The sequence below is a fragment of the Phalangium opilio genome, unplaced genomic scaffold, assembly GCF_054372755.1.
Source record: "Phalangium opilio isolate 3A_F unplaced genomic scaffold, DU_Popi_V2 ptg000017l_1, whole genome shotgun sequence".
NCBI classification, from domain to species: Eukaryota; Metazoa; Arthropoda; class Arachnida; order Opiliones; family Phalangiidae; genus Phalangium; species Phalangium opilio.
In genome coordinates this window covers 1,824,637-1,850,818 of record NW_028324151.1, presented here as the reverse complement: position 1 = coordinate 1,850,818, position 26,182 = coordinate 1,824,637, and the positions used below count along the sequence as shown (strand labels likewise).

The following is a 26,182-nucleotide window of genomic DNA, read 5'->3' as shown; positions in this document are numbered from 1 at the left end:
CATCTCACACCTCATTTTTTTATGCGATATTGGCTTTTTAGGCCTATTTAAAGTGGAAGGGTGTTTTCTATACCAAGGTCATCCGGGGGGGGGAGTAAATGAAATTAATGTAGTCCCCTAAAGCTCGCTGTACTCCATATATTGCCGGTCCTCTTTTTTTAAAATTACAACGTTGTTGAATCTGGTCTATTATTTGTTTATTCAGCCATAATAGGGTTGTTTTAACATATTAATCATTTAGGTATGAAAAATATAACAGGAGCTAAATAGTACGAAGTTGTTTTATAATCCTACCATAAATCTAAGATCAAATATAGTTTCTTAAATATTCTTCGCGGAATTTATACTTAAAAATCACTCAAAAAAAAAAAATTGGCGGCCATTTTGATAAACGGCTTCCTCCAAAAAAATAAATTATACAAAAACAGTGAGAGAGAAAACTTCCCAACATATTTAAAGCAATCAATTTCTTTTCTTCAAAAGTAAATCATAATAATTTCGTAAATTGTCTAAGGAATTAATTTACAATTGTATAACAAATTTCAGACGTTTGTTTGTTTGTATTTTTATTATCTAAAGACACCTATTATTCGTAAATCATCATCAAATTGGAAAACTTTTACTATAATTCATTTTTCCAACGTAATCTTTTTTTTTTTCATTATTATTATTCATATAACATTCTTTTGTATGATTTCTCAGTTCAAATTTTTTTTTTATTTAAGCATCCACTGTATTTTAGCTTGTTTGTTTGTTTTTTTAATTTAAATGTTTTATATAAATACAATAAACCGAGAATTATACATGTATATTCTCGGCAAAAGACAAAAAAAAAAAAACAAAAAAAAATCACCATAAGTTTTTTCTCAAAAATTTTTTACCTAGTTTTTTTTTTATTAATTACGTTTTATTTTTGCTCCGTAGGGTAAAATTGTGGCGGCAAATTAAAACACGGCCACTGAAACAAAAACAAAAGAAAACAACTCCATTCATTCATACCTTTACTTTAATTTGAAGTTCTATATAAATCTACATGTTTAATCATAATTTTTTCACGAGAAAACTCTTCAAAAATAGTAATTAAGGTAAATGGAGAATTTTTTTTTTCTTTCTTAATTTTAATATTAATTTCCGATGACAGAAAAATTTTATATATTACAGAAGATCCGTCAGGATTTCTTATCCTTAATTATAATTTTAATTAATCCTAAATTTTTTTTTCCAAAAATGTCGTGACGAGTTTAGTTTCCTTAATTAATTAATTTTGGTCACAAATGCGAGGAAAAAAAAAAAAAAAGGGAATAGAAATTAAGCAAATTTCAAATGTTTGCAACAATTCTTTCATACAAATATTTTTTAAAAAAAGCCAATCATTCTCCAGTCAAAATTAATTAATTAATTTTGCATTAATTAATTAATTAATTAAGTTTATCGGGGGGTAATTCCCGCGGCGCATTCAATTATTTATTTATTTTAGGAATTGGTTTAGAACTGTTTTAAGTTTTCGGTCAAAAAACAACACACACACGTTTAGAGTGTCCCCTTTTTTCACGTAATTTTTTTTTGAACCCACTTCTTAAAAAGGAAGAAAGAAAAAAAAAGGAAAAAAAAAAAAACAATTAGCAATAATATTAATTATAATTTGTCAATATATATATATCCACAATTTCATTTTTTTTATTTTAGTTCTATATATACGACGCAAGTTGTTTTTGTTTAAATTCCTAGAGAAGCACCACCAACAAACCGTTCGAGGCGTTTTTTTCTTATTGTTTTTTTTATTATAGTTTTTTCAATTCTCTTCGGCAGAATCTTCGTCGGCTTCTTGTAGCCATAAAAAGAAGGAAGTCACTGACTTAATAGCGACTCCTTTTCCTTCTTGCTCAGCGGGATCGTTACTACGTTCCCATTGGAAAAAGGCATCCTCAGACATTGCTTCTTCGTCATATAGTGTATTGAATATTTGAACTAACATGCCTGTTTTTTAACATAAGACAAAAAGAACATTTTGTTTTTCAGGTTCTTGGCGGCTAATTAGCCTTATTCCTTATCAGCGCCACCTACCCATAGCGGCGACTTTGAGAACTACTGTAAGCGGCAAGCCAATCAGATGTCGCTAAAATCTGGTGACGTCACTGACTGGCACTCTCGGGGGTCTTACCAAAAATGACGTCACTAGATTTTAGCGACATCTGATTGGCTTGCCGCTTACAGTAGTTCTCAAAGTCACCGCTATGGGTAGATGGCGCTGATCAGGAATAAGGCTAATTCAAGTACTTGAACCCCCCACCCCCAGAGAGACAAACTTACCTTGCGGATGTTGTAGCTTATTGACTAAAGCCTGAAGAGCGTACAGGGCTTGAATTTCTAAATCCTCTTTGTTCTCCAAGTACTTTTTGAGAAGCATAATACGATCCTTGAAGATTTTTATGTCTATACCATGTTGGCCTTTAGTCACTAATAAAGAGAAAGAGATAAAGAAAGAAAGAACGAGAGAGAGACGCATAAAGACAAAGATCGAAGTTACACACTCTTTGAAAAAATCCTATCTTTTAATTAAACTTACGTGTGATGGCACTTTCTGTTACTGCCGTTACCAAGGCACGTATATAAGGAGGAGTTTGAATTAGTTCTTCACCAATATTAGCCTGAAATACATACATCAAGCCACCCATTGTTAGTTGATCATTGACAGAATCTTGACAGTTCACACAAAGAAAGAACGTATTTAAACTTACCTCAATCCAATCAAAGACATCTTCGTTCGTGGGCTTTTTCCTACAAAGAAGATTGTCTAATTGTTTTTTCGCTTCCTCGGGCGACACGCGTTTTACTTGAGATGGATCTACTTCTTGTAGCGTCGTGAATTCAAGTTTCTAAGAAGAGAAGAACAACGTGAAGAAGACAGTACGTCATAATAACAAGGGGTAGAACGTAATATTAAAATATTAATTAAATTACCTTATCAGTAATGAACTGAGCTTCATTTACTGTGGAATTAAGGAAGTACGACCATTTCAGACCAGAATTATTCCACAACTCTTGAACCCTTTTAGGACCCTATTAAAATGATGTTCTCGATACCATTAGATACTTTCAAACAATATTAAGTGAAATAGTACTTACGTGTACGTTAGCTACATTATGTAATAATTCCGGCATTATTCTGGCTGCGACACCATTCTCTACGAAAGGTTTTAGAGCGTCTTTGAGGAAGGCCATGGACATACTACCGTCTTGAACCATAGGCGCGATAACTCCCCCCAAACAACTCCAAATTTTCGGAACATCTATAGCTAGGTCTTCGGAAATTTCTAACGTCGCTTGCAACCTAATGAAGCGCGTACACACGTCACGTCATTAGAGACGCGAAAAACCTTAATTACGAACTTTCAAATAAAGCGACACTTACCCTTCTATGTACTGAGCTAAAGAAATAACGTTTTTATGGACCAGCATTTTCAAGAGCTGTCCCAGCATAGTTTGGGCCTGACTAGAACGTTCCAACACAAGATTTATGGCGCAATTTACAAACATATGTACAGTCGTTGGTGAAACCAATTCAACAACACACTGAACCGCTTCCTGAAATCAATCCCAAAAACCCGTCAAATTATCCGCAAAAGAATAAAAAACAAAATCGCAAATACCTTAAAATCACTCGTGTGACAAAATTCATCAATAAGCGGTTTTGTCTTAGTTTCCATTTCGTCTATAGACATTTCTTTACCAGTAGAGATATACTCAGAAGCAACAGGAACTGGTGCTGGAGTCACTAATGATTGGGAACCATTAGGTTTTGAAGGAAAACTTTGAAGGTTCGGGCGGGACGACATCTTACCACTGACTTCCTCGACTTCAATAGGTTTTGGAGTACTAATTTCGGGAGGTTTAGGAGATTCAACAGAGCTTTGTTGAAACGCAACGACAGTCGCGATTGCACTCTCCCTTTCCCTAGTATTAGTTTGAGAAGGAATTTTATTTCTTAATTGCGAACTTTGAGGAGGACCTTGTCGACCCCTACTGGGTTCTCTGCTAGACGATGAAGAACTTAAAAAGACAAACAAATTATTTTACTTAAAACTTCAGGAACGCAAAAAGCAATAGATAACTTACTGTTGTAACATTCTACGAGGTTCGTTTTGCTCCTGGTTCATCAAAGCGCTAAACCTATTGGAAGGAGTCTTGATTTCCGGTTCTTGATTGAGCGTTTTACTACTACCACCACCGCTGCTGCCTCTACTCCAACTGGAGAAACCGCGACCACCGGGTCCCAATTGAATAGATTCAGCTTCAACAGGCTACAATATCGAGAAACCACCCGAATTAAACCAGAGTTCCCCCCTTCAACAAACATTACCAATTAGCCTTATTCCTGATCAGCGCCACCTACCCATAGCGGCGACTTTGAGAACTACTGTAAGCGGCAAGCCAATCAGATGTCGCTAAAATCTGGTGACATCACTGACTGGCACTCTCGGGTCTTACCAAAAATGACGTCACCAGATTTTAGCGACATCTGATTGGCTTGCCGCTTACAGTAGTTCTCAAAGTCACCGCTATGGGTAGATGGCGCTGATCAGGAATAAGGCTAATTAAATTAAATTAAATTAATTACCCTGGTGATTTTAGGAGGAATTTTACCAGGATCAAAGCTATTAAAAGTGCTACGTGTTTTACCACCCCCGACGGTATTCCAGCCGCCATCTTCACCGCTATAACCTTGCATACTACGGTCTGAACACACAATTAAGATACGAGTAAGACTTAAATTAAATAAGGTTCGATTAAAATTTAAAAGTAGGTACTTACTTTTCCTCCTATCACGATCATCAACCCTTTTGGGCAGTGTGTGTTGTAGTGGTTGCTGGGCCTGAATCTGTTGCATTTCAGCCTCCCTTTGAGCTTCAAAATGAATTTGTTCAATTGTCTTTGGATTATTGTCTTCTCTCCTCGGAACCCAATCTCTCTGTTGTGATTTTTATAAAACATTGTTCGTTAGTAACAACTTAAACCTCAAATTAAATTAAATACGAAATTTAATTAATAAAAGGTTTCAGAAACGAGGAATTCCACCATGAAAAATTCAACACGTATTTTTATTTTTAAGACATGGTATAACGTCATCATATGATATTATCAATGAAGTATTGTAAAGTTAATTGAGAAATAATCTTACCAGTCTGAGGTCCATGACGTCTTGAAGCATAAATCTAACTCTGGAACTGGTATTTCGACCTTCGACAATTTGTTTCATGGTTTTGAAATAACCATCCATCTTATTCAATAAAGAATACTAATATTTACACATTATTATTACACGCACTTTAACAACAAAATAACGTTAAAAGTTAAATGTAATTAAACAATTATTTACCTGTTTATGTTGATTTTTTTCAGATTGTTTGGCATTGTCATCCAGCTCTTTACCGATAGTCGTCATTAGCCTACATAAGCATTCTAACGAATCTTCGTCCCCTTGTTTCAGTAGTTTACTCAAACAGTCGTGCATAATGTTCGCGGTTAACATGCCAAGCTTATAAAGTTCTCCGATGAACCTAATGTTTCCCAAACACCGCCTACGGACTTTCCTTTCTTCTTCGTCTAATTCTTCCTTCATCTTTTTTTTATCTTCCTCCTAAAGGGTTAAATAGAGTTCAGAACAATCGTAAGTAGGCCTAAAACGTCACGTTGACATTAAAAATAGGCCTAAAACGTCACGTTGACATTAAAATAGGCCTAAAACGTCACGTTGACATTAAAATAGGCCTAAAACGTCACGTTGACATTTAAAATAGGCCTAAAACGTCACGTTGACATTAAAAATAGGCCTAAAACGTCACGTTGACATTAAAATAGGCCTAAAACGTCACGTTGACATTAAAATAGGCCTAAAACGTCACGTTGACATTAAAATAGGCCTAAAACGTCACGTTGACATTAAAAATAGGCCTAAAACGTCACGTTGACATTAAAAATAGGCCTAAAACGTCACGTTGACATTAAAATAGGCCTAAAACGTCACGTTGACATTAAAATAGGCCTAAAACGTCACGTTGACATTAAAATAGGCCTAAAACGTCCCGTTGACATTAAAAATAGGCCTAAAACGTCACGTTGACATTAAAAATAGGCCTAAAACGTCACGTTGACATTAAAAATAGGCCTAAAACGTCACGTTGACATTAAAAATAGGCCTAAAAAGTCGCAAAACGTTAAAAACTTACGGAAGCTTCTTCAATTTGTTTAATCCTATTATCACGATTTATTTCATCTTTAATATCTTTCTCAAACTCTCTTTGACATTTCGTTAAAAGTAATTTCCTAAAATTGACGTTTGTCTTGTCAGCGTCACTCGGTACTGCTTTCTGCAATCGGAAGGTACCGTATTGGTTAAATTTAAGTTAACGGAAGTCCTAATTTCAACTACCCCGGCAATTCTCGCTTACCATCATAAGATACTTGCACATATTAGCGTAAGGAACGCTAAAATTTGGCTCATCAACGGCTTTTTCGAAAACAAGATCAATGACACCCTTTAGTCTATATTCAGTGTCAATGGGCAATTCCGCTACTTGTTCGAGCAAAGTCTTGAATTTCTGGGGCGTTAACTTATTCAAGATACCCCGAACTCTCCTGTAGAGTTCTTCCGTTTTCTTTTCCTCTTCATTAAGTTCGGCTTGAGTCATGGCCTTGTGAGGTTTCCAAGCGTTGCTGGCTTCGTGTAGTTTAACGTCTTCGTTCAAAGATGACGAGAAAGAGATGATCTTTTTTGGTTTTTCTCGGCCCTGTTGACTTTGCCTTCGATTTATTCCACCCTGTGGCTGTTATCATAAACAACCGGACCAGTGGTAAGTACTTACGATACGGCGCGAATATTAACTCAAAGAGCACACTTACGGGTCTTGGTGAGCCGCCACCACCGCTTCGAGCGTACTGTGGCATAAAGAGGTCATGATGCTGATTCCTATGAATGGCTGGAGTTTGACCAGCTAAGGGAGGGGCAGCCGGCCTGTTGAGATCAGGAAGCTTGTGTTGCAACGCTGTATCTTTTATAACGTCGAGGTTAGGAAGTCCCTTAGGCTTCTGCATGGACATTGGCTTGGACTGTAGCGTAATTAGGAAGGCACGATCATACTGCTTTTTCCCTTCAGGATTTAGAGGGCTCCATTGATCTAAAAGGTTAACGATATTGTCGAACTCGGAACTTAACACTTAAACCGAAATCGTATCATGTATAGAAAAACAATTATATAGATCCATAGATTTTTCAGAAACGAGGAATTCCACCATGATAAATCATCAAAGAATATTAAGACATGGCGATTTTCATCATAAAAACCTAACTACTTCAAAGCGTACTTAAAAAAAATATTTACCTTCTTTGTATTGATATTTAGGCAACTCTGGCTTTGGAGGTTCAATAACAGGGGTGGGTTCGCTGATGGCTTTCTGACTGACTCTCTTATTCTCTTCATTCTTTTCAGCCACCTTCCTTTCTTCCTCCGTGACATCTTCCTGTTCGGGATCGGGGACCACCGTAGGGGTGGTGGTCACTACGTCCACCACCACCACGGAAGGAGCCGACGTTGATATAACTGGGGGAGGCGAAGGCGTTTTCAAAGCGGTGGTGTTGGTAGTGGTGGTATCGGGAAGAACTGGACCAGTCGAAGCCGGTAACGAAGTTGGTTCCTCTTCCCTATCTACGAACGCGTCCATTTCGCCACCATCCTTACTCTCTCCTTTCCTATTTAACTCCTTCATTTTCTTCTTACGGTTCTTTTTACCTTCGCGGGCTGCGTCAAGCGAGAATAAAAAAAAATCCAGCCAAGGTTACTAAATGTTAAGGGGTGGTGAATAATAATCTCTTGGGCGACAAAAGCGTATGATAAACAATTAGACAAAAGCTGTGTTAATTAAAAGCGTAATGAATACCGCCGCCGCGTCTTATTAATTACGTATATATCAGAACACGATAACGAGTAGAAAAAATAATAAGTAAAAAAATATAATAAATACCCTTAGTCATTACAGCTGTTTTACAACTCAATAGGAAAAATACTTATTCTTAATCAGACAACGTGTGAGAACTGCCTTAAGGTACGCCTATATATAGACAATTTTTTTTTTCGTTTAAATTCTCGGAATGGTCATGGGTACGGTACAATAGTCCAATCCGTCCAACACCCTCAAATATTTGTATAAAGATCGACCCCGGAGGTTAAGAAAACTCTTTTGAAACAATTTCAGTAAGTTTACCAAGAACTTTCCAAACATTGACCAATCAGATAAAGAACGATCAAGGACAAGTCTAACGGCGGCTTAAATTATCCTCTATACGATGGTGTGATTATTTATACTCGAGGAAAACAGACAGTTTTTATCTTTATTTAAATAGCACGACCTTTGACCCGGTTTCAACATGAAATCTATAATGATTTAGGTTGAAGTCTAAACGGAGATGTTATCCCTCGGACTAAACTACGTTAATTTCACATTTATACTCTAATCGAGGAAAACACAGTTTTTATCTTTATTTAAATAGAACGACCTTTGACCCGGCCTCAACATGATATCTATATTGATTTAGGTTGAAGTCCAAACGGAAATAATGTTATCCCCTCGGACTAAACTACGTTAATTTCGCAATAAGCTGACTAAAGTGTCCAATCCGTTTAAATAATATATAAATCAACCCAATCGTAACTTAAACATCTGGTTTGTTTCTGAACCAGTAAGAGAAAGTTTAAAAATCAAAGTGGGGCTACCCAGCCCTCGGGGGTAAAACTAGATAAATTCATTCAAAGTAGGCCTACAATTTTCGGTTATATAAGCAATTATGAGTTTACACGAGAGTTCAACCAAACAAGGAATTCAACTTTCCAACGGTATAAGAGAGAAAAAAAAAAAATAACCACACGTAAAACAGTGAATTGAGGCCGAACTTTTACGTAAGGCAAACCCCAAGCAGCGCGCGTGAAACCGGCTGAGAGCGACATACGTCTACAGTTTTCTATCGAGGGATAACTCACTTTGATAATACCGTAACCAATTTTCAATTAATTCATAAAATTAATTACGGAATAATTAATTAAAATTATTGCGAATTAATCCAAAAGTTTCCTGTTTACGCGAATTCAAACGGGACTTCGTTTAGACGTACTTTAATACAATAATAATATTTCAGTTACGATCCCCTCGATATTTAACACCCTAAAATTTGCCCAAGTACTTTTCTCAAAACTTTTCGTTTTTTTTTCTTTTCACTTAATCCCACACTACATTACTCCGAGGCGCGACACCATATTGAGCCACGCCTGTTCAAAATTGCCGAAATTTTAAACGTAACTAACGGGATTTGTTTTCTTTAATATTAACACATTAAAGAAAATAAGGCCATGTGTGTATTTAAAACAATTCCAAAGAATTTAAGGGGTAATTAGTATAAATAAAACGTACCTTTATTGGACCCAAAATGGGCAAACTGATTCTTACGATTATCCATGAATGAATGTATAAATAATGCGAACACAATCACAATCAATGACTCATTTAAAAAGCAGTTAAAAAAAAAGAGGACCACCACCAAAAATATATAATTTCAGGAACGTCTTAAAATAACCTTTAAGGTTTTTAATATAAATCCAACGGCAAAAGCATACGGTTGAATCATAACAATCCCAAGGTTATCGCCACGTGTAAGTTAGGCACTCGTATCTGTTAACTATACGAGCAGTCACAAATACTTTTTAAAGTTCCACGGACCGAAAAAACGTAACTTTTCTATAAGTTAACCACGCCGTTTCATCCCAATTTTAACAAATTTTCATCATGGCGGCGCGCAAGCAAGCAAGTTACAACGAGGCCCGTATAGAGAGAGAGAGACTTTCTAGACTCAGAGAGAGAGAGAGAGAGAGAGAGAGAGAGAGAAGTTAGAAAAATCCGGCCTGGCCAAAGAGATATTTCTTTCTCTCTTTTTTTTCTACTCTGAAGAAAAACATCCCGACACTGTTATAAGCTGCCGAAGGAGGCAAACTAAAGGTTCCTCTACAGAAGAAGAGGGGAACGTAGTAAGAAGAGTTTTTGGGTATGACTCTTCTTGAGAAGTCTCGTCTACTATAGTATATCCTAGCAAAGTCTTAACTTAACCATCAACCGGCACAAGTTACAAATATAGATTCCGAAGATTCTATTAGACAAGGATAAAAGGGAGGCAAAGACCGTCCGTACCATAAGTACGTAATTACCAACACGATAAGTTAATTAAAAAAGGGCATAACTTAGCAGGACCTAATTAAAATAACGCCTTTTTTATATTAAATCGATCAGGTTACTTTATAATTAATGTCAATTAACTTATAGGGAAGGTTATTAACTTATATCGGCGACAATGAAAAGTTTCTGCCATGCGCGTAAAAATTAACAGCTGCGAATTTTTATAATAAAACAAACCAACTCTAATAGTAATATCATACCATGCTTTAAAAATAAATTCGGTCCGGCCAATTTTCACCAAATAAATTACTTCGCGACTAAACCTAATATTCTTTTAAAAATTTCAAGCCACGTCTACAAGGCTAAGCTTAGTTACATAATTCCATTTCGTCCCTAGACTAAACCGAACCGAACTTTCCCAAGACGGGGATGAAATCGTAAACGTACGAATACGATACACTACGATTTCGGTCGGTCGGTACAAAATGTAGACTGAGAGAAAAAATTTTTGGTGGTAAAGGAGGAGGAAGGGGGGGAAACGAAATTATTTTGCCCAAGGACTTTTGGAAGTCCTCCACCCGGACCTGTTTTATAATAAAAAGTAAAACCGAGACGTCGGCGGGCTAGCCAAGCCGGGCCGACGAGATCTGCCTAATCGAAAAAAGGGGTCGGTCGCCCAAATAAAATATAACACACGGCAATAGAGAGATTAAGTTAAATTGTTCGGTAACACGCACGCTCTAGGACGTCTACGCCGAGGGGGTAGACGCTCTGGATCTCTGTGTACACCGGAGTTCAAAAGAGTTCAGCTTTGACAGTGCATTGAGTTCAAAGCCTTCAGAACTCAGAGTTCAACTTTGACAGTGCATTGAGTTCAAAGTCTTCAGAACTCAAGAGTTCAACTTTGACAGTGCATTGAGTTCAAAGTCTTCAGAACTCAAGAGTTCAACTTTGACAGTGCATTGAGTTCAAAGTCTTCAGAACTCAAGAGTTCAACTTTGACAGTGCATTGAGTTCAAGACTTATTGTACACCTGAGTTCTCAAGTGTCTACCCCCTCGGTCTACGCATTCCTCAACGTACCATGACGCTAACGCGTTTTCTTTAATTCCCAGTTTTGCTTAACCTCTCTATTATTACGAGAATACAGGGCGATCCTCTAAATTCCAGTCGTCGTTTATCGAGCAAATACTTTTGACAGGTGTAGAGTACACCAGTAAAGGTAGAAGATAAAACGGCCCACAATGAATAAAGTTACTGATAAGAACTATCACGCCCTTACTATAATTTGCTATTCTTATCATCATATCCCTTCTTAAAGTAGTTGGGAAACAAATCGCCACGTTGCCTACCCCTTTAAAATTACCACAGATAACTTTACCTCCCCTTAAACTCCCCAGATGTCGCTCCCAACGAGACCACCCACCATATCCCTCGAGCGGTCCCTTACTAGGATAACAATGGTTAAGAAAAGTTCTCTCTTACCTTCGGAATCTTTGGAGTCCTGAGGGGGTGACGAGACTCCTTCCCTGGCATCACCATTTTGTTGGGGTACAGGAGAGTCTGATACAGTTACTTCACTGGCCACTGACACTGCGAGAGCTTCACTCTGGGTAGTTGCCACTTGGGCCTCAATGGGGGAGATTGTTTTGTCTACGGGTAGTTGTTGTTCTCTGGGAGACAACACTTTGTCACTGGAAGAGACGACGACACTGGTGTATTTCAGTTGTTGTTGATCACCTTTAGCTGGTCCCGTAGCTTGTACATTAATGGGAGAAGTCCTAATTTCCGAGGAGGGTGGCGGAGGTGGTACTTCCGGTGGTGGTACTGTTCCTGATTCCGTCTTTGAAGAAAATGGTACCGGCGGTGGTTTAGTTACAATAACCGATTCGCTCGGTTCCACCGTCACTAGTTTGGTTTGCATAGGTTCACTTATTACCGCAGCGCCAGCCTTAGAACCACTAACCTTATTATTATCAAGGACACTGACGTACGAGGCCGAGGAGGATGAGGAGTTCGTCATGGGTACACCACCGTGATCAGTTACTTTCACTGGATAAGCGTCACCAACCACTTTTTCCGCAAGGGGAGGAAGATTCGTAGGAATAACAACCGCGTCCGCCGCCGCTTCATTGCGTGTCAACAATGGCGGTATAACAACCGCCGCGGGAGTCGTCGTTACTTGAATACTCGGAGCGACTTCCGGCTCTTTTTGGAGGGCGGCTACTTCCGACTGCGATTCGAACGACACTTGATCAATCGGTTCGCCCAGTTCGTAAACCGAAATGTGCTCTTCGACTTGTTGTTGCCCATTATCGAAAGCATCGCCAGAATGAGTATCCGCGCTCGAACTAGGTCGTTGATGACTTAAAAGCTGCCTCGTTGTCGGTGTTAGGTCTTCGGGGCGACAAGGCGATAATTGAATGGGATTTATGTTCTCTAAGTGATTGGGCCTGGCTGGCGGGGGTCCGTTATCAGTCATAAACCGTTTGGGATGAGCGGCGTTGTCTAATTTCACCACCACGTTAGACGGTAAGGGGGGAGCCGCCGACACGAGAATACCACCACCATCCGGCATGACGCACGGATTATAAACGGGTATATTCATATTATCAAGCCGAATACCCTGAGGACCCATGGGGGGCATATTAAGAGGAAGAGTAGGTTTCTCGGGAACGGGTTCCTGACGATTGGGAACAATTGTCGTCGCGACTGACGCCACTTTAGCGGCAAATTCAATCTTAACGTCACTGTTTTGATTCTGCGTCGAAGGTTCCTATAACAAATACTCCCATCATCTAACAACACGATTCGGAAACAAGAACTTAAAAAGAACGCTAATAGATACGTACCGATGACACAGAATCTTTTCTACTTGGCGGTTCGGAACCGGACTGATTCGAACTATTTTGTTCACCACCGTAAAGTATGTTTTCAGTTACATCTTGCATGGTAGTTGGATCTTGAATGCATATTATACTTTTCCCTTTTGACGCTTGGGAAGGTGGTGGCTGGGCATTTGGAATTCCGGGACGTGGGTTCTGGTATATAACTGTCGGGTTAAAGGGTGCGGGAATCTGGGGTACTTGCGCTGGATAAAACGCTGAAGGGGGATTGGGGGGACGAAACGAAACGAAACGAAGATAGTAAGTAACGTTAAGTCTACGAAGATTATTAAGTAAACCCAAAAAAACGCGATTAACCAAAAGTGTACGTATACGTATAATTAAAAAATACGAGGAAACAGTAATATGGCACATGCTCAAACAATGGAAGTAAAAGAATTAATAAAATGGGAAGACTTGTTTGCTTTTTTGATTTAAAGAAGAATAAGTACTGACCAAGAAATGAAAATTTAGAAAACGTTTTAAACTCCCCGAGTAAATTAGCCGCGGATTCGATAAAAATGGAATGTTTAACAACTTTACAACGTCTTACGGATGAATATCATTAACTATTAACTGATTTAAAACGCAATTCCGACTACCCCCTTGATTCTAAGAACATTCGTTCAAGCCTAACGGAGATTGGAGTTGGCAAAATTGCACCCGGGGAGTTTAACACTTACAGTTCTTTTGTAATAATGAATTGTATGGAAAAGTCTGAAGAAACTAAGAAATTTTGTACTATAATAATAATATTTTCTAAAACGAGAGCATTTGCCACACACCCGTTGCTGGTCTTTGATGACTGTACACAAATTGGCCGCCGGGATTACCTGGTGTACCATGATTATACATTATTTGTTGCTGCGCCGATGCCTGCACATTAGGGTACTGCGTCGTTGATGGGTACTGCGGATTAAACTGAAAAAATAACGATATAGCTCCTGTTAGGATCGAGAGAAGAATAATTCTCAATCATGGTTCCACCAAGCTCGGACGCGTGTGGCACTTACAATCTGCATAGGGTTGGGTGCTTGACTTCGCATCATGTGTGTATGCTGCATGTTTTGGAACTGATGTTGAAACCAGACTGGATTTTGATACTGGTTCTGCGGTTGCTGGGCCGCGTGGTTCATGGCGGAGGTCGTATTCCAGGTGTAGGGTCTTACGACGCTTCGATGTTGATGCTGGTAAAAATTCTGCCAAGATACGTTCATAAACCGATATTAGAACAATTGCTCCAAATGTACGAGTTGTTGTTTAGACCGAATAATATTATGGTTAGCAAAGCACGTAGTGCAGAGAGGTGGGTCCGGGTGGGTCAAAAAACCGGATAAATGAGGCGAATTGACGTACCCGCGGCTGGAGCTGAGGTTGCTGATGATGAACCACTCCAGGAGCGGGTGGTCGCGGTCCAGGAGTACCGGGATGAGGAGGCGGTACAGCCGTAGCGCTGGGCATAGTGGAAGGTTGTTGCTGCGAAGGTTGATTGCCCGCCCCAGCCACTCCCGAAGGATTAGAATAAAGCCCTTGATTGTTTTGAGCCTGCGAGGGCAGGGCAGCCTGCTTGCTCATGTCATGAGGAGAACCAGAAACGCTGGCCACTGGCGCAACGGAGTAGTGGTGCAAACCTGAAATCTAGACACGCGCGATACCAAACTGTAACAAACATTCAAATACCAATACAATCGTCGCTGCGCGCAATTGTCACTGTTCACACGGTGAAGACGCGAATTTGTAAAAGAATTAAATTAAGAGGGAGACCCTTGAATCGTCTTTTAAAAGGGATACAAAGATAAAAACCTTGGAAATGTTCAAAGATAACGAGTGTATTGTTTAGCTCAAATAACTAAGATACAGATGGAAGTTGTACACGTACAGCAGCGTATCTTAAACTTTGTACCATAATTTAAGTATACAAAACTTTCAGATGAAATATTTCTTTTTCTTCATTCACACGCCTCTCAGGGACGAAACATAATCACACTAGAGCCATATTGTACTACGTGTAATAATTTGTGGTTTTGACATAAAAGTTACGCGTTCTGAGTCAATTGTCATCAGTAAGAACAACATACTACAATACTAGTAACAAGTTTCGCGACCCCCAAAAAAATCTTCAGTTGACAATACAGTGGAACAAGGACAAAAATAATTTCGGATTACTCCGTGTGGTTACCAATGTGCTAAGGTTGTACAGCACCCGACAACGAACGAGCTAACACGATACAGTGTCTCCCATACACTGCGAAGTTACTAAGATTGCCACATAAACTTGAGAAATGCCTGAACAATACAATACAATACTCGCGGGATACAGTGACCACGACACTATAAGGTCCCATTTATAGTTTAGCATACAGTTTTTCTCTTTCCGTAAATCATAGCAAATCAACACAATCATAAATAAACCCTTGCAGTAACAAATTGCACAGTTTCGTTACCCAAAAAATAAATTCATCAACACACTGGTCAACTGAATACCAAACAATGCGAAATTTTCATTTCCAGGACGAATTTAAAAGTTATTCTACACTTCTACAAACTCTTATAAGATACGTTTCACAATAGAGTAATTTCGGTTGAGAGGGGAGTGAACTGTGTATCCCCTACGTTAGGGGCAACTTTGTACTAGAGAATACTATTTGCCCCCGGAAGGGAAGGGGAGGGGGGATATCTTTAAGGTAAGAGATAGAGGGTTATGGCGTTGCTGTATATGGGAAAGAAACTACTCAAAACTGAACTTCAAAACCGTCCTAGTGCCAGGATTTTCGAACTACCAAAGCTGTCACTTTTACCAGTCCCCTTTACAATTGCATTATCCATGGAATCGCGTGCACTACCTATTCGCGTGCATGGCACTAACTAACTAACAAACTAACAGGGTATCAGCGCATAACTCCGTTGGGTATTACATAACTACACGGGAGTAAAAATACAAGAAGGAAAACTGAAATCTTACTTGTTGCGAATAGCCAGATCCTTGCCTTAAGAAATCGTCTGTGCCTAAGACAAAAATTATATGACACTTTTTGTTATTAAAACAACAACTTTACAATTCAACACGCATTATAACTCATGGGGAATAAACTTACGCTGCACTTGACCCAAATGCGTTACTGGAAGGGACGATTGTATTCGAGAGTTGTTACTGAGAGAATTTTTAGTTAAGGTTCATATTTTGAGTATCATTAAATATTGCTGAAAACTTTTTTTTTCTAATTTTTTTTTTTTTGTGAAATTTCCAGATAAACGCAAGTACGCAACCCTACTTCAGAAAGACATTTGTCTAACAACCTCTGTACTAGTGTACTGTTAGTATGCCTGTATATTTAGATAAAGCAATTTGCTTTTCAATAAAACGACAAAATACGGGGATGAAACATTGTGGCCTACGTCTAAATAAACAACATTTTGACATCCCTAAAGTTTTTAAAAGAAAGTGTATGCATTGCTAAACTGTTTAAGTTTAAATGACTTTTGCGCTAATAAGATAAGGGCAAATAAACTGATAAAATTGAAGCAATATGGATAAGTCTAGAGACGTGGGGTGTACTGTTAAACACATCTGGTAGGCCTAAAAAGTAAAAAAAATTGACAGAAAAATGTAGGCAATATTAATAAGGCTATCCACTGTTCAAAATGATTGAGATATAATTATAACAATACCTTATAACGGAAGAATTCTATGCCTAAAATTGTTTTTTAAACCAACACTTCGTAAAGCAAACACTGTGAATTTCACTAAGCCTAACTGTATTTAATTTTCCTCTAATGATATTTATTAAAATTAAAAATATCGCGGTTGTTTCGAGTACACTTTTGAATATAGACAATTTTTCGATGACGGATGCGAAATAGTTTCGTGAACAGTTTACGGTACTTCACGCGACAGAGAAAAAAGAATGGCCACCATGCCACGTTTACGAACACGAACCGCCTTTCATACTACACAATCACGCAGCATACGACGAAGCCACTGCAATACGTAGGGCCGGACGCCACGCCTCGATGTTTTTGCGGGTCGGCACTAGCGCCGCTAGTGTAGGCTTACGCGCGCGCGGGAAAATTACGAAAAGGGCGCCAATACCAGCGAGTGTTCACCTATTCGTAAAAGTGAAGTGGCTATATTTTGAAAATAATTCCGCATTATTTAAGGAAAATTTCCGAATTTAAAGGGTTTCTTTCAAGGCTTAGATGGGGTTACGAGAGCTCCTAACTATTTAAACCCCAGAAAGAATGTTACCGACTACAAAATACTTGACAAACTCTTCTATACCATAGCCACTTCTACAATATTCAAACAAATCAATTGCTCGCCACTAACTCAGGTGAACCGCCTTCGAAGGTCGCTCTCGGAATAATTACAGACGTTCGCGCTTTCGAATATTTATAATGTTTAAATTGAATATAAAGCGCGTTAATTTTTTGGCTAATTGAAAGCGTGAATCGTTCCCCGTCCATTGGACTATAGTGAATAAGATATAAACTTATAAAACAATGATAATCTCATACTCCCCAGTGGACGAAGTATAAAAATTTTTTAAGAAATATATTTCTACAGATAAGGAATACACTTCAATTATTTTTAATATTCGCAAAGAAATTTTAAGTTCTTGACGTCACGCAATTTACATATTGTACGGCGTACATTTCTTTCCCCTACATGAACATCTAGGAGATAGTTTAGCCAGAATTGCGCAATGTGTAAAAACGCCGGTTTGTTAATGTTCCAAGCATAGCGTAGCATATTTTGCGCGAAAGAAACGTCTTTAAGGCAAAAATCCGCGCGGCATACCAGACTCGCTCTGGTGATTCCTTATTTACTACGCGACAACTTCTAGAAAACTGGCGCGAAGGTCAATGAATTCGCGATCTAAAACTTTAATTTTTTTTTTTTGATAAAAATTCACGCGAGATTATTTTGGGTCGAAATTTTAACATTCTTTCCCCGATTCTGGTATTTTTTACTCCAAGCGCCCTTTAAAAAAAAAAAAACCTCTACATTATTTTTTCTTTCAAGGGCCAAGTTATATTTTGAAATATCTATGGGAATTTCTCTGTGTATATTTGAATAAACAAGATAATAAACTATTTTATTAATTGATTTCCGTCCCTTTAAAGGGGGTAGAAATATTTCATCCCCCCCCCCACTTCGACGGTGTCGGCATCCTTACCCTCGGGGAAGGGGGGAAAGGGGGGTTAGCCAAAAAGGAACTGAAATTGCTTCATAGGATACTTTTAACTCAATTTTGAGTTTGAGGTCAAATATTCTGTCAAATCACTATAAGGGGCTTGAGAAATTTCCCCCTCCCAATCAGCTTTAACTCTAAGGCAATGTTGACAGACCCTCCATGTGTAAATTTAGTTTAATATTGATTCAAACTGAACTCCTTGCCTTTATTGTCTCATGATTGGCAAAAACTTAATCTTGAAAAGCATATGTTGCTACATTTTTAAGAGGAATTTAACCTTTGATCTACTTGAACCCTGGACACGCGTAAAAATTAAATACTTTTGTTCATGAAGTTTGAGCCAAGTTTAACACCATTAACTAAAGACACTTTTGTGCCAAAACTAAAGTTACCTACAACAATTAAGAAAAGCTACATTGCCAAAACCTAGCCCTTGTCTTCTACAAAATCAGAGGTTTACAAACACGTAAACGTCCTCTGGTATAGCCTTGATCTTTGCCAAATTCATCCCTAAATGATAACTGAGGAGCTATAAGACTATGTTTCGTATTTAGGGTCAAATGTTAACCATCCTGACTATATAGACAAACTCTTTCAAGTCTAATTTCGCATTAAATGCAGAATTTGTTTTAAAAGTTTCATGGGGTGAAGGAATAACAATAAAAGCTCGGTACAACAATAATTCAATAAGCTACATTTGGCCACAATAACACTGTACACGCACATATACTAGAACCATTATTAAAACTTGCAAGACTGATAAGTGAGCCCTCTTTGGCTATTATTTTTGCAATATCATACCTTATAATTACTTTAAACTTGGTATTGAGTACAGCCTACTCGCTTACTACTTTAAGGTTGAATGTTTGTGACTATGAAAAGCACGAATACGCGGTAAAAGTGATAGAGAAGTAACTAGTAAAGTTTGAAGAGCAACAACTACAACAGTAACTTCATTAATCTACTCGACAGCGACGCGAATATTAAATACACCCCCAAAGTAACGAAAACGCAAATAAAACTAACAAAAATGGCAAATCTTTCATAGCCAAGGCTTAATCGCTATCTATTCGCTGTTTATGAGTGGCGGCCGCTTACGACATCCCCAATGTTTCCAGGAAGCGCAAAAATCAATGGAGCTCGTATGTTAGGCTTAACAGTGCAAGGCACAAATATAACTTACATTTTCGATGAGAAATACGACTTTTCGAAGGTTCACGTTGGGTCAAAATGAATAAGACCGTATTTGTAATAAAATTATAAAAAAGGATACTTATATTGAGCTCTCGTCTGTTGATTATTGTGGGTTCCCGGTGTATGTTTTCCCTTCTGCAAGTTCATTGCAAAGTGATGAGAGAGGAAATACGGTTCATCCTCGCTTTACGCTATATATAGCATTAACTTAAATAGCCTGGATATAAAATAACCAAAACTATTTCAATCAGTGGTTTTGTAACCGTCGGTCGTTAATTTTGAAAACTAATTATATTAATCCCGTAATTTGCCTCGCTTGATGATTTCCGATAAATTTTAGCCAAAACTGAATGCAATAATGGCCGATAAGCCGTTACAAAACAAAGCGCCGACACGCGCTTTACAGTGCTGCTGAGAACCTCTCCTCCACCGGAACCGAAGGGGTTGAGCGAGACTAGGCACTACCGGCAGTCCCAAATTCTGGACTGCCAAAAATAAAGTACATTATACGCTTCTACATTAATACTTGGAAAGTCTAACTGTAATGCAAAGGAGTATTACTACGCCTAGGTATTAATATAGAAGAACCTCAAGGATGACACATTTTAGATGCAAGAGCGGAAACAGTCTTGGATGACGTCAATTTATCAGCACCCTTTTATCTCTAAGCTTTTCGTCTCGTCTTTTGGCGGAAAATTCAAAACAGCTTGAGCTTTTAAATTTTATTTTACTATTTAATACAGTAATGGAATTATTTCAAAAATATTTTAATGAATAAAAATAATGATAATATTCATATTTCTTATATATATTTTTTTTATGTGGAAACATTGGTATTATGGTTTATCCTAAAGTTAACAGCGTATCTGCATTAAACCTGTTGATTTTTAATTTTAATTTTTTAAAACTTTAACAGTACTCGATAGAAATCGAGATATATTTTGAATATGTTCATATTTTTTAATAGAAAAAACTACATTTCCACGAAAGTTTAATAATCTTTTAAATCTCCATACCAAAAATACCATTCCTTCGATAACAACCCTTGACCTCCCAAATTTGCATCTCCAAAAATATTATTTAGGACAATTTACAAAATACATGATTTTTTAGTTTAAAATTTACATATTTAACGTATTATCTTCGGGGCAAGTTACGTCAAAAGGCGCCGAGAGTGGCGGTTCATTAATATTACTAATGTCACTTCCAACTGGGGAAGTAGCGCGCTGAGCTGGACTGACATCTTCGAAACAAGTCTCTAAAATATAAGGTGAAGGTTCGGTAGATGGCATATCAGTATTCAACAGTTCTAGGTCATCTAATGGGGAAACTGTTCTGGATTCTTCTTGTCCAGTGTCTTCAGCGGATTTCGTATCAGTGAAGACGCTACTTCCTCGATCACTGAGTGTGTCACTGACTCCTAGGACATTACTATACTTCTTTTTAGGCTGATGTAAAACATCAGTGCGCATTGATTGCATAGCAATCTTCATTTTTGATAAAATGCTTTCCGCAACCGTAAAGCCAACAATTTCGTCCATAGCTAATCCAGGACTGTTTCTGTATTCATCGGATTCAGCCAATTCTCTGATGTCTTCTACCAGTAACATATAAGCTTTACCGCCCGTAGCTGGCATTAAATTATGATCGTAAAGCCATTGTTTATCATCTTGATCTCCGGAGTATTTGAAAACATCAGGATGTTTTAAATAAAGACGTCCACGAGTTGCTCCGAGTCCCAATGCTTTGTTAGCTATTGATAAAGTTAAATTAATGTTATTGGTTTTTAGTCTCTTAGCACCTTGGATGGAATAAAACACAACGCTTTCGTTCGTTTCTTTCCAAGGTGCTAAGGAACTACGCTAAAATAAATGACAACCTCTGGCTCCCATAATAAAATGACTTTCAGCGGTTAACCGATCAGGGTCCCACTTTGGTCCCTCTCTCTTGATAAGTTCATTTTTAATTTTGGAAGGTGTGGAACGTCCGGATCCAGTTCCCTGATGAATTGGTGGCCTCCCCTTTTTACGTCTAACTTTAGGTACAATGAGACTGGCTTCGGAGTCAGTTTCAGACTCTTTTCTTTTCCTTCCGAAACGTTTCACTCTTCCATCAGTTGTATTTTCCACATCAGAATTTTGATCCGCCGGGCTGTTACAACCGCCTTTAAACGACGAACTACCTCCCGTCAAGGAGTTCTGTCCATTTGTTCCTGATGTACTGTACATTTTCTTGGCCTCTTCTAATATTTGACGACAGACAGTTTGAATATGGTAGTCTGAAACCGCGTTTTTTCCATTGTTGGCTATGATGTTTTTAACTCCGGGGTTAAAATACTTGGTAATGTACTGTTGAATGACTTCGTCAATATCGCGATTCATGTATCTTTGCAATGTCTGACGGAGAATGTCCAGAGATTTGGCTGAACTGGAAATAAACCCGCTTCTCGTGCGATTTAAAGCGATTGTTTGAGATCTGTGTGTTGATCTATAGGTGGTGTTAGTGAAATTTGACATGTTGAATGGCCTCATATGAAACGTGTTTTCCCAAGGGACCATTTTATCGTCAAAGTCCGGTTTGGGTGATGAACTGTCCCTCCCTTCCTCCGTTTGAGAACAGCTCGGTTCTGACGAAATGTAATCGCGGGATCTAGAATTAGGCGAGCCAGGGCCATTCCGAGAGACCAATCTACTTTGAAAGCCAGTCTCAGTTCTGACCAGCGTCAACTTTGTGCCACCACCTCCTCCATTTGAAAAATATCTTTTTCCAATATCCATATCACTTTCGTTACTATCATCGCCTTTATCAGATGGCGAATAGACTCTAATTTCAGGTATAATTCCAGACATATTTCTTTCAAAATATTCCGTGAGTAACGCGACAGTTAGTTTAATTACGTGACATACCCTATCATGTCTCTCTTTGGGAATGCGGGAGTGGATTGAGTCACGGGACCCTGGAAATTCGGGCCCACCGATCTAGGCGCATGGGCTCCACTGATCTTGACCTGACCCACTAACCAGCAGCTCTCTCTCTTCTTGGCCTTGACACAGATGCTCGATTCAGCTTGGGCTTCTTTCTCGGTTTCTCCGAAAATCTAGCAAAGATCGATCTTTACACGCTGAGAGGCGGGAGTTGAGAGATCACTCAGAAGAGGTCGCTGACGCTGCTATAACGTCACACGTTACCTCCCAGATTCCCGGGTTACATAGTTCATGGCGCGCTTTTACAAAAATTGGCGGAAAAAATTACCCCTCCACGGGCCCCGAAATTATTTGATTCGCGAAACATTGCTATTATGAATTAATAAATTTTGTATTGCATTAGGTTCATATAATATATAATTATTATAATTATATCATTGACATTGAAACTAGCACGGATTTTATTATTAAAGCGGGTTTTTCTGGTATTTTATTGATTCACGCTAAATGTCATTGCGAAAATATTTTCAAATGTCATTGCGAAAATATTTTCAAATGTCATTGCGAAAATATTTTCAAATCAAACTGCAATAAATACATAAATACTGGGAATTTTTCTTTACAAGTACTGCAATATGAGTTTATGAAAAGCTGTTCTCAGCTTAGAAGTGAATCATGACCTTAGACGCGATTCGTCACTCAATGTATACGGATTTTCATATCTACACCTGTCATTGCTATGAAAATGTTTCTCCCATTTTAAGATCGATTCGAATCTAATATAGCCTAGATAAGTTGAATATTTTGCTGCGCAGAATATTTTGTAGTATCTTATAATTCTTCCGCATTCGAGGACCATGCCGAGAGATGGGTTTATTGTGGACATTTTAATACTCATTAGCCTTCTAAGTAAGTATTAAAATAAAGTATAATTTAAATCACTATCTATTCTGAAACTTTATTTTTTGTTTCAGGTACCTTTCCTTTGTGTTTTAATTACCCTATAAAAGCTTCCAAAGTAGCTTTAATTAATTTTGGAGCCAGCTCTTCATCCAGTTCTAGCACTTCCGTAAATAAAAAATGGGAAAGCGGTGAATGCAAATCTTTACCCTTTTTTTGCAAAGGTAATAGTCGAAATTTAATTCTTACGGTCTTGTTTTTATTTGCTAAAGTTGAAACACACTATACTTTCTCAGATACTCCTACTAAAGCTAACGAGGCTGAGACCATCGCCGAGAGTGTAACACAAGTGAACGGTGCGGGTGAAACGACTACCCAATCGAGCAGCGGGGGAGAAACTACTACCGAGTCGAGCAGCAGGGGAGAAACTACTACCGAGTCGAGCAGCGGGGGAGAAACTACTACCGAGTCGAGCAGCGGGGGAGAAACTACTACCGAGTCGAGCAGCGGGGGAGAAACTACTACCGAATCGAGCAGCAGGGGAGAAACTACTACCGAGTCGAGCGCCGGGGGAGAAACTACTACCGAATCGAGCGCCGGGGGAGAAACTACTACCGAATCGAGCGACGGGGGAGAAACTACTACCGAGTTGACCACCGGGGGAGAAACTACTACCGAGTTGACCACCGGGGGAGAAACTACTACCGAGTCGAGCGGCGTGGTAGAAACTACTACAGAGTCGAGCAGTGGGGGAGAAACTACTACCGAGTCGAGCAGTGGGGGAGAAACTACTACCGAGTCGAGCGGCGTGGCAGAAACTGCTACAGAGTCGAGCAGTGGGGGAGAAACTACTACCGAGTCGAGCAGTGGGGGAGAAACTACTACAGAGTCGAGCGGCGTGGCAGAAACTACTACAGAGTCGAGCAGTGGGGGAGAAACTACTACCGAGTCGAGCAGTGGGGGAGAAACTACTACAGAGTCGAGCAGTGGGGGAGAAACTACTACAGAGTCGAGCAGCGGAGGAGAAACTACTACTGAGTTGACCACCGGGAGAGAAACTACTACCGAGTTGACCACCGGGGGAGAAACTACTACCGAGTCGAGCGGCGTGGCAGAAACTACTACAGAGTCGAGCAGTGGGGGAGAAACTACTACAGAGTCGAGCGGCGTGGCAGAAACTACTACAGAGTCGAGCAGTGGGGGAGAAACTACTACCGAGTCGAGCAGTGGGGGAGAAACTACTACAGAGTCGAGCAGCGGGGGAGAAACTACTACTGAGTTGACCACCGGGGGAGAAACTACTACCGAGTTGACCACCGGGGGAGAAACTACTACCGAGTTGACCACCGGGGGAGAAACTACTACCGAGTCGAGCGGCGGGGGAGAAACTACTACAGAGTCGAGCGGCGGGGAAGAAACTACTACCGAGTCGAGCGGCTTGGCAGAAACTACTACAGAGTCGAGCAGTGGGGGAGAAACTACTACCGAGTCGAGCAGTGGGGGAGAAACTACTACAGAGTCGAGCGGCGTGGCAGAAACTACTACAGAGTCGAGCAGTGGGGGAGAAACTACTACAGAGTCGAGCAGTGGGGGAGAAACTACTACAGAGTCGAGCAGTGGGGGAGAAACTACTACAGAGTCAAGCAGTGGGGGAGAAACTACTACAGAGTCGAGCAGTGGGGGAGAAACTACTACAGAGTCGAGCAGTGGGGGAGAAACTACTACAGAGTCAAGCAGTGGGGGAGAAACCTCTGCTGAATCGAGTGGCGGGGGCGAAACTGTATCTGAATCGAGTGGTGGGGGCGTAACTACAACTGAGTCGAGTGGTGGTGCCGGCGAAACGACTTCTGAATTGAGTGGAGGTGCCGGCGAAATCACTACTGAATCGAGCGGCGGGGGAGAATCTTCTACTCAATCGAGCGGCGGGAGCGAAACGACTACTCAATCGAGCAGCGGGGGAGAAACTACAACAGAATCGAGCGGCGGGGGAGAAACTACTAGTGAATCGAGCGGTGGGGGAGAATCTACTAGTGTATCGAGCGCTGGGGGAGAATCTACTAGTGAATCGAGCGGTGGGGGAGAAACGACTTCTGAATCGAGCAGCGGGGGTGAAATTTCGACCCAATCGTCCAGCTTCAATAATGCCATTTCAGAGGCGATGAAAGATGCTTTAGAAACTGTCCGTAATTCTACTAGTGTTGTTGCTAAAGGGGTTGAAAAACTTCTCCAAAATTTTCTAAAAATATACCAGTAAATTAAAATGTTGTAAGATATAAATATTAATTTGTTATTAAAAAATTTTTAAAATCTGCCAATAGGAACCATCTATAACTTTCAAATTAATTCTGAACACAAAAGTGTCTTTCCTTCAATCTGATAAGCCTCTCTGAACCACTTACAAAAACAAATCCACTGATTACTAAACTTGACATTGATAAGTATAGAACTGTACCACAATAGTATTATTGCTGTATACAGAGGTTTTTCACGACTCGTGCCATAACACGCAGTCAACCACCCCATATGTTCAAATGTACCAAGCTGCGCTCTAGAAATATTTCGCAGATTAACCTCATTTTAATTGCTAGGCCGAAAGAAGCAATTTCCAGAACAGACAGTTCAATGTTTCGTATAACTCACATCGCGTGCATGGTTACGAAGCACCAAATCAAGGTTAACTATAATACCAGATACTACGCAATGGATAAGTAACAGACGCGCAATAAATACAACACTATATGAAATACTTTATAGAGATGGTTTTCCAAGTAAAGGCAATTAAGGCAGAACCAATAAGTATAGACACTTTCCAGGAACTTGCACATTCCAAAAACCATATGGGAACTAATCTTCCTAAAGAAATTGAGCGT

The 26,182-nt window shown here is 39.3% G+C and overlaps 3 protein-coding genes and 1 long non-coding RNA gene across 9 annotated transcripts; 2 read left to right on the top strand and 2 right to left on the bottom strand.

The window, feature by feature from the left end:
- Positions 1-180: 180 nt before the first annotated feature.
- LOC149702384 (eukaryotic translation initiation factor 4 gamma 1-like) lies at positions 181-19,819 on the bottom strand. 5 transcript variants are annotated; one of them, XM_089866149.1, is made up of 26 exons: positions 19,568-19,819; positions 16,195-16,250; positions 16,062-16,105; positions 14,456-14,737; positions 14,113-14,298; positions 13,933-14,020; positions 13,067-13,317; positions 11,700-12,990; positions 7,380-7,796; positions 6,901-7,175; positions 6,450-6,824; positions 6,228-6,368; positions 5,378-5,638; positions 5,180-5,296; positions 4,813-4,969; positions 4,619-4,737; positions 4,117-4,301; positions 3,842-4,050; positions 3,651-3,775; positions 3,413-3,585; positions 3,127-3,331; positions 2,962-3,060; positions 2,739-2,876; positions 2,567-2,648; positions 2,311-2,457; positions 181-1,977 (listed from the first exon to the last, which is right to left on the bottom strand). In XM_089866149.1, exons 1-26 carry the CDS (start codon positions 19,633-19,635, stop codon positions 1,793-1,795), a joined length of 5,676 nt encoding a protein of 1,891 aa, XP_089722275.1. In that variant the 5' UTR covers positions 19,636-19,819; the 3' UTR covers positions 181-1,792. The 5 variants fall into 5 exon arrangements, with proteins under 5 accessions (XP_089722275.1, XP_089722273.1, XP_089722274.1 ...); XM_089866147.1 differs by having other exon boundaries at positions 13,885-14,020; positions 19,568-19,818; XM_089866148.1 differs by having other exon boundaries at positions 5,180-5,278; positions 13,885-14,020; positions 19,568-19,818.
- A 45-nt stretch (positions 19,820-19,864) lies between these two features.
- LOC149702383 (uncharacterized) lies at positions 19,865-20,449 on the top strand. Its single transcript, XR_016381729.1, has 2 exons — positions 19,865-19,987; positions 20,059-20,449. It is a non-coding gene; the product is annotated as an uncharacterized LOC149702383 (long non-coding RNA).
- Positions 20,196-22,655, bottom strand: LOC149702382 (uncharacterized). Of its 2 annotated transcripts, none has more exons than XM_089866170.1 (3): positions 22,395-22,655; positions 21,368-22,341; positions 20,196-21,241 (listed from the first exon to the last, which is right to left on the bottom strand). In XM_089866170.1, the coding sequence occupies exons 1-3, from the start codon at positions 22,400-22,402 to the stop codon at positions 20,610-20,612; spliced, it is 1,614 nt and encodes a 537-aa protein (XP_089722296.1). In that variant the 5' UTR covers positions 22,403-22,655; the 3' UTR covers positions 20,196-20,609. The 2 variants fall into 2 exon arrangements, with proteins under 2 accessions (XP_089722296.1, XP_089722297.1); XM_089866171.1 differs by having other exon boundaries at positions 21,368-22,311; positions 22,395-22,650.
- Positions 22,656-23,024: 369 nt separating this feature from the next.
- On the top strand, positions 23,025-26,171 carry LOC149702381 (uncharacterized). Its single transcript, XM_089866157.1, has 3 exons — positions 23,025-23,321; positions 23,387-23,536; positions 23,609-26,171. Exons 1-3 carry the CDS (start codon positions 23,270-23,272, stop codon positions 25,564-25,566), a joined length of 2,160 nt encoding a protein of 719 aa, XP_089722283.1. The 5' UTR covers positions 23,025-23,269; the 3' UTR covers positions 25,567-26,171.
- Positions 26,172-26,182: the final 11 nt, after the last annotated feature.

Coding starts and splice junctions, on each gene's coding strand:
- LOC149702384 (XM_089866147.1), bottom strand. CDS start 19,635: ATGAACTTGCAGAAGGGAAAACATACACCGGGAACCCACAATAATCAA. Junction 6,369..6,449: donor TGTGCAAGTATCTTATGATG/GTAAGCGAGAAT, acceptor TTCCGATTGCAG/AAAGCAGTACCGAGTGACGC. Junction 4,738..4,812: donor TGATCGTGATAGGAGGAAAA/GTAAGTACCTAC, acceptor TTGTGTGTTCAG/ACCGTAGTATGCAAGGTTAT.
- LOC149702382 (XM_089866170.1), bottom strand. Junction 21,242..21,367: donor TTTTATTATGGGAGCCAGAG/GTTGTCATTTAT, acceptor CTTTATCAATAG/CTAACAAAGCATTGGGACTC.
- LOC149702381 (XM_089866157.1), top strand. CDS start 23,270: ATGCCGAGAGATGGGTTTATTGTGGACATTTTAATACTCATTAGCCTT. Junction 23,322..23,386: donor AATACTCATTAGCCTTCTAA/GTAAGTATTAAA, acceptor TTTTTGTTTCAG/GTACCTTTCCTTTGTGTTTT. Junction 23,537..23,608: donor TTTACCCTTTTTTTGCAAAG/GTAATAGTCGAA, acceptor ATACTTTCTCAG/ATACTCCTACTAAAGCTAAC.